The 12,285-nt window shown below is 39.4% G+C and overlaps 2 protein-coding genes across 2 annotated transcripts in view; both read left to right on the forward strand.

The window, feature by feature from the left end:
- Positions 1-9,778, forward strand: part of LOC145735226 (otoferlin-like) — a 42,325-nt gene extending 32,547 nt beyond the window's left edge. The window contains exons 27-35 of the mRNA XM_081989040.1: positions 9-268; positions 3,755-3,925; positions 3,981-4,181; positions 7,752-7,846; positions 7,901-8,087; positions 8,140-8,378; positions 8,430-8,558; positions 9,013-9,163; positions 9,219-9,778. Of these exons, the coding sequence (XP_081845166.1) occupies positions 9-268; positions 3,755-3,925; positions 3,981-4,181; positions 7,752-7,846; positions 7,901-8,087; positions 8,140-8,378; positions 8,430-8,558; positions 9,013-9,163; positions 9,219-9,399 (1,614 nt within the window). The 3' untranslated portion in view covers positions 9,400-9,778. The remainder of the gene's footprint in view (positions 1-8; positions 269-3,754; positions 3,926-3,980; positions 4,182-7,751; positions 7,847-7,900; positions 8,088-8,139; positions 8,379-8,429; positions 8,559-9,012; positions 9,164-9,218) is intronic.
- A 1,197-nt stretch (positions 9,779-10,975) lies between these two features.
- Positions 10,976-11,389, forward strand: LOC145735703 (uncharacterized). Its single transcript, XM_081989680.1, has one exon. It carries the CDS (start codon positions 10,976-10,978, stop codon positions 11,387-11,389), a length of 414 nt encoding a protein of 137 aa, XP_081845806.1.
- Positions 11,390-12,285: the final 896 nt, after the last annotated feature.

The raw sequence follows: 12,285 nt of genomic DNA on the forward strand, positions 1-12,285 counted from the left end.
AAACTTAGGGGGCGGTGAAAGTGTACAAATGGCCGCTACCCAAAGACTCAGACATCAAACTAGACCTGCAATATGGCCTGTTCCATGGAATACCCTCCAACGACCCCATCAAAGTGTTGGTGCGAGTTTATGTGGTCAAAGCGAACGATTTACACCCAATGGATTTGAACGGCAAGGCTGATCCTTACGTGGTGCTCCATTTGGGATCGAAACGGATCAGCGACAAGGACAATTACATCTCCAAACAGCTCAATCCAGTTTTCGGAAAGTGAGTGCTAAAATTTTTTGAATATGAAAATTGATTATTAATATTTAGCAAATTAAAAATTTACAGTTCGAAAAACCCTAAAAAAGTTCAAATACAAAGCTTACTCCAATTCAAAATCAAATGCTTTATAAAAATGATAAAATTTGGTGAAATAATAGTGAGTATATTTTACCGAAAATTGCTTCACTGTAAGATTTCTTTCCAGGTAAATGGTTGTGTGATTTCACAAAATTTTAGACTCACACATGGAGCGAATTTTCCTCGCCCCTCGCATTACCCCGCACCCCTACTTGTCTAAGATCCATTATCTTTAGGTAGGCGGCCAGATTGCCGTGGCCCATCAGTTGCTGGCTTCCCCCGAATGACGGCGATCTCTCCGTCCTCTATTCCTTCCACAACTAGTATACCTCCCTTCCTTTTGAAGTGGTGTCTGTCCAGCTCTTGCCATTCGTGCATGACCCATTTACCGCTTAATCCTTTTTTCCTCCCACTGTCTAATTTCTTCAAATCTTCCTAGCTCTCCCTCCTATTTTGCTCTCTTTGCTAAGCGATCCGCTTTCACGATTTCCTCATTCTCTCGCCCCTTGCTCTGCTTACAAGCCAATTTTGCTGCCACACTTCTTACTAGTCGGTAAAAGCTGGGGTTTCCCAATATATCAACGGCAGCCAGCCATTTTGAGTGGACCAACTAAATTTCCTTTTTTTCCCACCAATAAAAAAAAGCTTCCCCTATTCCTAGAATCTCAAGCTGCCCATCTCAAGATCCTCCCAATAACTCCTACTTTTGGCCCATTCTGCTTCCTTCCATCCTTTATACACTCCCGCATTAACCCAGGCGACCCGTTTTCCTTTTATTGAGACCTCCTCTGTCTTTGTCCAGATTCTCTATACCGAGTACGGTTTGTCGTCCTCTCTTCCTTATACTCACTGGTCCCTCCCTAAATTTGGCAGCAGCGGCGGCAGCTAAATATCACGGTCGTGTGCCATTGAGGGTCTCCGTGGCCAATGTCCTGTAACACCCCAAATCTGACTCCCATACAGCGCCGCTTGTCATTATTGCCCTTACATTTTCCTTGTTTATGGTTCCCTTATTTCTGCAGAGGTTTGCCGACAACCTCAGCCATTCGTCTCCTTACATGCTTGACACGTAAACAGCCTTTCCTGTCTAACTTGATCCCAAGCAAATATATTCATTCGCTGCACGCCACTCTCTCCTCTATAGTTTTCCATAAACATGGATCCCGTCTTTCTGTAACTATATTTCATCTTTCCCTTCTTCTCCCATCTCTTGCTCATCTCCTACACTCTCTCCCAGCTCTTCTCTATATTCTTGCCCGACACCACGGCGACCAGAACCACCTCGAGATTGCCTGTCTATACACCGCCTTCACTTTGACCTTGGCTGAAATAAGGCATATTTGGGCTCATAGCTTGACCACCTAAAGTCACTTAAATTTTCCCAGACAGATATACCCGTGTTAATTGATGAAAATAAAAAACTGACCTGACCACCTTATTACCTACTTCTAACACAATCGTACTACAGCTCTTGAAGCAATGCAATACAGTTAATTCAGGAAACATACATCTAATAATTTCTTTTCAATCTTACTCGGGTTTGTTTTCGGGGACGAAAGTAATCCGATAGAACAACAATATGGTCTGGAGTTTTGTCTATATGTGCTTTTTCTATCAGGCTTTTGTGTACCTATGCGCAATATTAAAACAAAACTGGAAGACGTAAAAATGAATAGACAGATGTGGTTTGAATGTGACGTTTGTTTTTTTTTGGTCACATTCAAAACAGTTCAAACTCTCGATTACATTGTTTTACTTTGCGCTTGAAAGAAAATGTACAAAAACACAACCGTAAACATAAACATAACATTTCTTAGGATATACAAACTATACTCTATATAATATATAATATTAAAATTAAACTATTGCAGAAATTGAGGGAATATAAGGAGATGAACTGGCACGTGTTAGTAGTTATGCTAGAATTTAAAAACGCATTCAACATGGCGTGGCCATACGTGGACAGGAGAATGTAAGAGGACGGAGTGCCAGGGCTCCTCAAGGAGATTGCGTGACAGTTTATAAATGACAAGGTGGTAAGGAGTGGGGATGTGAGTGAGAGGGTGCAGAGGGGCTGTCACAGAGGTCTAGCCTGGGACCGTCCCTCTAGCTGGTTTGCCTGAACGAATGGTTAGAGATGTTCGACGAAGAGGACCAGAGAATGTCAGTTTACGGACGGAGTATTCGCGGACGATCAGGTAATACTGGTTGCCGGGGTGTGGAAATGAAAAGTTTTTGGAAAGATCAGGAAAGGGACAGCTTAAGTGCAGAAATTCTGGGTATAGGGGAAGCCCTTAAAATGGTTGAATCTAAAGGGGAGGTTAAATATTCAATATATACTGACTGCCTGGCGGCCGTGGAAGCGCTTAAGAGGCCTAGCTTACACAGGTTGGTAGAACAAGTGAAGATCATGGTTACAGGGATAGCACGAAAGGGTTACAGGGTATTTTTGGAGTGGAAATGGAGTGCTTGGGGATCGTACGTGCGGATGGCCTAGCCAGGTCGGCTAAATGGGAGGGAGAGACAGGAGGATGGGAGGGCATTAAACTTTGGGAGAGAAAGAAGATCAAGCGAGCTATAAATGAGTGGGGCAAAACAGCTGGGACACCACCACCAAAACGAGGAGGGTGTACCAGTTGTGCAAGGAAGTGGGGGTGGACAGATGTCCGTTGTCATTTAGAGGCAGCCAGCTCCTGCCGAGCCACGGCAACCTGGCCACCTATCTGAGAAGGGTGGCTCTAAGGCGAGACGGTTTGTGCACATGTGGGAGAAGTGAGGAGGACTCGCGACATGTAAGGGAGGAGTGTGATTTAGGAGAGAGAGAGAGAACATGAGAGAGAGTGGAGTGGTGTGGGAGAAGTTAAGGCTAAGGGTAGGGGGTAAATTGAAATAAAATGCGTGGGGTGAAAGGGCGATAGGGAAGGATGAGATGCCATGTAGGAGCACAACGGACTCAAATTCTTGTAAATAGGTTGTAGAGATGTATAAATGGAAATGTATAAATTGTAAATAATAAGTAAAAACTATACGTACTGTAGATAATAGTATAGTGATAATAGGAAACTGATGGTAAATAAAATAAAAAATAAAAATAAGAAAAAAAAAGCACGGTAAAAGACAAATAAAAATTAAAAAGAAAAAAGGGAAAAAAAAGTTCCCTTGTAGTTTTAAGAGACGTGGAGGTTGGTGGGTTCCCTCGAGAGTGGTTTTGTGTGATAGTGGGTATACGGCTCAAGTCCAAAAAAGGGTCAGAAGGTTTCACCTATCTCGGTATGTCAAAATTAAACTGAATCTACACAACTAACCTTTATTTTAGTGGATATAAGCTTATATTATCGTATAGTTGCCTTGTACCGACAAAAAAAGATCTCTACAGTTGAATGAATGACACTGAGTTTAATTTAATAGGTGTTTTGAAATTGAGGCCACCATCCCTCAAGACTCTCTATTGACGGTACAGGTATTCGACTGGGACTTACTCGGGTCTGACGACATGATTGGAGAAACGAAAATCGATCTAGAAAATCGTTTCTACAGCAAACATCGAGCCACTTGTGGCCTCCCCGAGAAATATGAATTGTATGTTTTGTTTTGTATTGATTTCACTAAAATGGTTGACCAGAGTGTGTTACAGGAATGGGTTTAATGCTTGGAGGGATGCTATGAAACCCACCCAGATTCTGGCGAAATTGTGCAAAGAAGCTAAATTTGATCCCCCAGTGTACAGTGATGGACAAATTAAAATCGGAAATCACATCTACCACACTAGTGAATTCGGTGAAAATGGTTTTTGGGGGGATTTTGAGGAGCACGCGGCTTTGCAAGTTTTGCATCGGTTAGTACACTGTGCAACAAGGCAATTTAGAAAAGGTCACTTTTTAGAAGAAAAATTTGATTATCTCGTGAATCAGCGTCAGCACAAAAAAATATTTCATACTTAGTTCAGCAGATTTTACTTACCTACCCGATTAATGTATTTATAAAAAATTGTATTGGACTAACCTTACTTAAAGCCTTTTTGTACGAATATGTTGTCGGAAACACCAGCATAATAATAAAAAAAACAATGAAATTAAATGAATACTAATTGCGGTTTAATTGTTTGTCTGTATCTAATACTATAAACAATTTAGACCAGTTAGCTAAACCGCTATCTACACAAAAATACTGAGAGGTTCGGCAGGATTCTTTCTCTTTTGCCAACATTCTAGCCCACACTTTATATTGTTTACTATGACGCTGTAAAAAGAAGGTGTCAAGTTCATACATGAGTTTATAGCTTATGACTTAAGTTTGGAAAACAAGCCTTTAAGGATGATGGCAAAATTAAAAGATATGGTCTTGAAGGTAGGTAGTAAGGAAGATCGACGCAGTTTTCCCTCAAGCAACGCAAAGCATTATATTGAATACGTACCTAAATACAAGGAGTAGGTAAGTATTCACTGTCCAAACCCCAGGAAAATACTAGGAGCCTATCTCATTCTAGACACCACGCTGCTGGCGGAAAATAGTAGAACCGACAACCTTCCCATACATCCTTCCTATGCTGCTGCAACATGGTGCCAGACGTTTCATTACAAAAAATACGAAAGCTTTGGATATATTTAGCAGACGCTAGTTCTTCTAATGATCAGATCGACCTCAAGAAAGATGTAAGATCCAGAATTTAACAAGTTAGAATTACAAGAGCAGACCTCAGATTGGAACTTCGAATTCGTATAGTCTGGTGCTATATTTTCTCGGTTTTACTGCACGACTGTGAAAGTTGGACTGTTAACTCTGGTCTAGAAAGGAGCCTGCCTTTAAGATGTAGGTACTGGTACAAAATAATACTCCGCATACCATGGGTACAAAGAGTAACAAATGAGGAGGTGCTGAGGCTTTTGGGAGAACAAATCAAAACTTCTACTGACAATAAAACAACGAGAAACGAGTTACATTGGCCACGTTATGAGAGGCGAGAAGTATGAGTTTCTGAGACTGATAATCAAAAATACAAGGAAAGATATCACGTCAAAATTCATGATTAAAGGATCTGAGAAGATGGCTTCTCATTAGATATATTCAGAGCTGCAGTATCCAGGACTATGTTAGCCATTTGGATAGCCAACCTTCGTGTATCGACAGAGACTTAAGAAGAAGTTATTTTAATATATGCGCTTACCGAACTTTGTTCAACCAGGCAATGAACACGTATAAAACTACAAGTGAATCAAAACATTCAAAACTAGTTTATTTAGTAATAATTTAGAGTAGTAATAATGCAAAGAAAATAAAACGAAAACGTGATAAAGATACTGTCACGTTAAGAGGTAGCTCAGAGGGATGATGAATACATAAAAGTCCACCGGTAAGGTATTTTCCTCCAAATCTTCGAATGCTGTAACTGGTTTCTGTTGGGTTTTTTCTTCTATTATATACTTAAATTCAATCAAATTATCCCTTTAATACATTTCTTTCTCAGGGAGCTTGTTATAAAATAATGGATTATTAATATTATGCTGAGGTTTGATTTTTAATAGAGTTAAAAAAATCCGTTGCAGTCAGCAACAAACAACATGCTATAATAATATTTTACTATATAAATAATAAGATTTGTTAGTGGGTCGGTACACTCAAAAAAACATTCTTCCATTACCTGGTGATGGGAACGACAAACCATGGTTTTTTGCAGTGCCTGTTAGCAGATCTTTAAATCCTTAGAGTTGTAAGACAGGGATGTGTTTTCTCCCCACTTCTAATTAACATTTACTTTGAGAACATTTTCCAAGGAGCTCTCGAAGGACAACAAATTAAGCATCAAAGTAAATGTCACATAGATTAACAATATAATATACGCAAATGTAGTCCTCATAGCAGACAATATGAATGACCTTCAAAGGCTCTTTCTAGTTGGAATGAACGGCCGGCTTAGGGGAATTAACACTAACACAAAACACACAAAATTTTTAGTACTCGTCACATGCAAATTGAATGAGATCCAGAACTCTCATACGATAGTGAAGACACAGAGCGAGTAAAAAAGTTTATTTTTCTGGGGACTTGGTTATGTGAAGGTTCTGGGGACTTGGTTGTGTGAGATGCAAAATCGTTTTTACCAACTCTTTGACAACTGACTTTGACCTCAATCTCAGAATAAGATTCCCAAAATTTTACGGATGGTCCGTACTGTTGTATGAGATGGAAGGCTGGACCATGAAGGTTGGACGCATTTAATAAGCTGCAAGCATTTGAAATGTATCTCTACCGAACAATCTGGAAAGTCCCGTGAACAGCAAGAAAAACTAACCAAAAAAGGTACGATTTGCTCCAACTATTAACAGAAACAAAATAGAGGGCAGAAAGAAAATGTCGTGGCTTCGAAATATCAAACAACCTGGTGTGTCAATCCCTACAAGTTGCGTGTACCGATCGGTACTTATTTTCTCGTCATTTTAGATAGCTTAGACAGGATTAAATAAGTAAATCACTAGCATAAGCTGGGAATCCGTAAAGCTCAGTATTGAAAAGGCGGCTTCAATACTGAGTTACGAAGAAACACCGGGGCACGTATTTGCCGACTGCTTTGTCTATTTGAAGGTTCTACTTACAGCTTTTATTCATTTAAGTCCTTAGCAACCACAAACAACGGTCTTACAGGCTGTAGATAGGGCCTGGGTGGCTTCTTCAAGTCCTCTTAAGGAGGCCGATGGTTCATACTGAACAATGATTTGCCTTTCTATTTTGGGCAGTGAGGCCAAAACAGAAATATCTATTTATATACCTATTAGCTCATAACTTTAACCTACAGTAAAATAAGTAAGTAAGTCAACAAGGTACACAATGATAGTTGTGTTGTTGTTGTTGTCTCCTATGCCGCATCATTCTAATGGTGCTGTTCCTAGATTTTGGAACGCCATCTGTACTTTCTAACTCATAGAGTTGAGTACAGATGTCACCAGATGTTGCACACAACTATCATTTCTGGCATCCAGTTGACTATACTGGAACGAAGGTTTTGTTCTTTGGTTATCAAGCCCTATAGCCTCTCTGATGAGCCGTAATACGGCGAAACCGGTCAGAGGATTGGGATTGATAAACAAAAAACAAAACCTCACCATTTTCAACCAATCAGATCGGTGTTTACCGAATGATGCGGCATTAATGGTGCTGTTCCTAGATTTTGGAACGCCATCTGTACTTTCTAACTCATAGAGTTGAGTACAGATGTCACCAGATGTTGCACACAACTATCATTTCTGGCATCCAGTTGACTATACTGGAACGAAGGTTTTGTTCTTTGGTTATCAAGCCCTATAGCCTCTCTGATGAGCCGTAATACGGCGAAACCGGTCAGAGGATTGGGATTGATAAACAAAAAACAAAACCTCACCATTTTCAAGGTACACAATGTATACCTTTTCAGATGGCAGGAAATTCCCAAAATTGGTTGTCACTTAGTACCAGAACACGTGGAAACTCGACCACTTTACAATCCCGACAAACCTGGTATAGAACAAGGTTATATAGTAGTTTTATTGCAATTTAATTTACTGTAACAGCTTTGATTTACAGGAAAACTGGAAATGTGGGTGGATATGTTTCCTATGGATATGCCGCTACCGGGACCTCCCATCGACATATCACCCCGAAAACCAAAGAGTTACGAGTTGCGTGTTATTATATGGAACACGGATGAAGTAGTTTTGGAGGATGATGCTTTTTTTACCGGTGAGAAAATGTCGGATATTTACGTTAAAGGGTAAGTTTGATAGACATTTTTAGGCAGAAACCTGACGATTATTTATTTTTAGATGGTTAAAAGGTCAGGAAGACTGCCAGTCAACTGATATCCACTATCGTTCTCTTACTGGAGAAGGTAACTTTAACTGGCGGTTTGTTTTCCCGTTTGAGTATTTGGTGGCCGAGCAGAAAATCGTGATAACCAGAAAAGAGTCTTTGTTCTCCTGGGATGAAACCGAATGCAAAATTCCTGCGCGATTGGAATTACAAGTGTGGGACGCTGATCACTTTTCTGCCGACGATTTTCTAGGTTATAGCTGATGATGGCGGTTAAAACCGTTATTTTGAATGCGTGTTCTAGGTGCGGTTACCCTGGACTTGAACCGATTTCCTCGGGGGGCAAAATCCTCAAAGTTGTGCACTTTGGACATGTTGAAACCGGACGACTCTGTGCCTACCGTTAATATTTTCAAACAGAGACGAATTAAAGGTGAATGAGACATTTCGACGTTGATCAGTCAAGTCACATTCTGCTTATATAAGAAATCCATATACATATACACATAATTCTTTCTTTGCTGTTCAAAACTAAGAAAACAATAAAATGTGAACCATAAATTTGCAAAAGTTTCAGTAAAATGAATATAAAAAAAATAAAAATTCTACTTTTCAAGTAAATTCTAGTCAATGTTTGTGTTTTCAAACTAAATTTTCTGTTGTGCGTCTTTGACAACTTTTGGCGAACATCTTTAATTCTGTCATTCTTGTAAATAATGAAATTACCTTCAACATGTTTTGTTATCTTTATATACAGAAAAATACAATAATTTGGAACTAAAGAACTTAACTTATTTAAGATCTGGGAGAGTTGTTTACTTTCTTCCTTCGATCTTACACCTTTCAAATGGATGTTTGAAGCAATGGTCTTTATGTTTTCTGCACAGGTTGGTGGCCGTTCTACGTGAAAAAGGAAAACGAAGAAATGGAACTGACTGGAAAAGTGGAGGCAGAATTCCACCTGCTGACCAGCGAGGAGGCGGAAAAACTCCCCGCTGGTTTAGGAAGAGGAGAGCCCGATCCTTTGGAGAAACCCAAGTAAGCTTTGCAGAAAATCTGCGGCTTTGAAATGACATTTTTATCATTTTTACAGTCGTCCGGACTCGTCGTTTATGTGGTTTATGAATCCGATCAAGTCAATCCGCTACATTTTGTGGCATAATTACAAATGGACGATCCTGAAGTTGTTCATCATTATTGCGGTGGCGATGATTATTTTGATTTTTTTCTACTCCATACCTGGGTATACTGTTAAAAAACTGTTGGGGGCGTAATCTTGTAACTAATGCTCAAACGACACACCTTTTACTTACGCAATGTACAGGGTGTCCTTGTATTACTGGATAGTTTATTTTAACTTCTTGTTGCAACACTATATAGGTATACAAAAATGGAGAAGTTCAAACTGCAGGTATATAAAATAGTGACAGGCAGAGCACCAAAGTAAATAAATACAAATCTATATACATAATTTATGATGTTCTTCTTCAAACGTAATAATATATTAATGACAATCATACTCTCACATTTTTAAACATTGGTAATATAAACGTATTTACAATCGTTTTATATTATTTTAGTTTCTAACTTGATTTTTATTTTGTTTAATTATCTCCAATTTGTTAACTTTGTCCAAATAAATACATGTGCAGACATTTTCGTTTGATTACCTAGTGATTTCCAAGCGTTTTTATGTACAGGGTGGCCAGCTAATAATGCGATGTATAGTGGATGTGTGAAATTATCCATCGTGGAGGCTTGCGGTGAAAAAAATACAAGTAAAACGGTCAAGAGAAAAATTGAGGTATTATCGAATATCCAGCAAAGTGATTTTTCTGTTATGTCTGCCATATTAACGTAATAAAAAATACCTGAGCATTAAAGTGGGCATAAACTAAAACTTTCTTATTTGACACTTTCCGATATATCTCTAAAAACAAAGTGGTGGGGGGTATTCAAAAGTTTCCGTAAATAACACAACATAAGATACATACGCACATCCATACAACAACTTGTTTAAAACAGTTAAGCCAATTTCGACCAAGACCGACTATCCTGATGCTACAAATATTTTAATATTTGAAGTTTTGTCAGTTCCACATGTGGCTGCTAGAGGGCGTTGTTTGACATTCCAACAGAAAGAGTTAATTTTCGCAATAAAATCTCTGGTTGTAGGTTGAGTCTGATATCCTTTAATCGACCTCACAAGAAAAAATCATAGCAAGATAGGGCTGGTGGGGGCGGAGGCCATGGAAGCAGACTTCTTCTTCTAATCCACTGCTGCTGAAATATTGCATCATTATGTTCTTGCACATTTATAGCGAATTGTCGTTAGCTAGAACTTACAACCCTTTCGTTCACCTGGTGCTACACGTACATTCAAAAGATGTCCTAATATTTATATGTAAACATATCTATCTATAAGTACCATATCTATCTATGGTTAGGAAGTATAAGCTTTCTTTCTAAATAGAAGAAGCAGATTTCAGGTATGTATGTTTTGGTTACAGGAAGGAATCAAGACGCACCAGGAGCACACATCATTAGCAACAAACTTATAAAATACGCCGGCCCCGAACTCTTTACCAAGATGACAACATTATATGGAAAGATCCCCGATACATTAGAAACACCCAGCGACTGACATAAAAGCGATACTATCCCTATCTTTAAAAAGGGGCAGAAAAATTTATCCGAGAACTATAGAGGCATAACTCTCTTAAATTCAAGAATAAAGCTCTTCACACACATCTTGAAATGTAAGATCGAGGCACAGTTACGAACAAAGAAGAACAGAAGGGTTTCAAACGACAGCCATTTACAGATGCCTTATCTTAGTCAAACAATTAAATGAAAAATCATTTCAATACAACGTGCCAGCCTACCTATGTTTGGTCGACCACACCAAGGCATTTGACTGACGTTATCGACTTACTAAAGGAGAGAGTGGTGCCCGACGACATTGCCAAAGTTATACAAAATCTAAATACCGGCAACTACACAAGTATTAAAGCAGTAGACAGCTACACGAAAAACATAGGAACACCAGGAAGAATCAGACAGGGAGAGAGTCTCAGCCCATTTATATTCAATAATCAATTCAACAATATCCTAATAATGGAAGAAAATATAACCAAAATATGCTACGCCTATGACGCAGTTCTCATCGGAGAAACAGAGGATGACCTGCAACGACAGATCCATAAATTACATCTACTAGCAGCACAACTAAACATAAACATATCCTATCCAGAGAACCCATAAAGATGTAAGCTCGTAGTCCAAGATAAACCTAGCAATTTGAGCAAGTATCCAAGTTTAAGTACGTGGGTATGGACATAAAGGTAGTGTGATCAAATAAATATATGGGTATTGACAGCAAGGTCCAGAGTTACAAGACTTGCGTTAGGCCAATCACGACTTACGGCATTGAAGCTCGAGAAGAGACCGAGTCAGGAACGAGCTTATAAGAGATGAATGTCAGGTGCCGGACGTAATGAGATGGGGGCGGCAAAGGAAACGACAATGGCACTCTCATGTAACCCGAATGAAAGAAGATCGACTACCGTGGATAGCATTCCAGAAAAGAGCAGCGGGAGATTGAATTTTAACAGACTACCTTAGAGATGGATAGCTGGCCATCGACATTTTAAGAGCTCCCAAGGCGACTCAATTAACAGATCGACAGATATAATTAAAGAAGAGGAAGAAGATGTTTTGGTGTCAGTTCGCAGGTGTCGCTGAAATGTGTGGTTTTTTTTAACTTTCTTTATGGCTTTCACCACTAGGGTATTCAGCCAGGCCAAGTTAGGTTAGGTCGAGGGTGGCCTACGCCACGTCAGAGCTTAAGCTTCTCCTCTTAGGTCTGATTAAGAAGTTAGTAAGACTCTGGAGGAGCTGTCACACTTTTGGAAGAGCCTCGGATGGAAAAGAAGGTGTCAGAGACCTGGAAATGATCCAATAATGTTCAAATCATAAATCAATATTATTAACTTTCAAAAAATGACAAATGAGTTTAATTATGGTGGATCACGGCGAACCCAACACACCCCGCAAGCATACAGGAGCCTGGATTCCACTTTTAATTAATTCCTGGTACAAATCACCATTCATTCGGTCACATTGGAACAAAATATGCTCCAACGTGCCCTGCGAACCAC

This window comes from Ips typographus, linkage group LG11, assembly GCF_016097725.1.
Source record: "Ips typographus isolate SLU linkage group LG11, UJ_Ityp_2.0, whole genome shotgun sequence".
Classification (NCBI taxonomy): domain Eukaryota; kingdom Metazoa; phylum Arthropoda; class Insecta; order Coleoptera; family Curculionidae; genus Ips; species Ips typographus.

What these genes read in the sequence shown, in the direction of transcription:
- LOC145735703 (XM_081989680.1), top strand. Translation starts at nt 10,976, where the DNA reads ATGAAAAATCATTTCAATACAACGTGCCAGCCTACCTATGTTTGGTCG.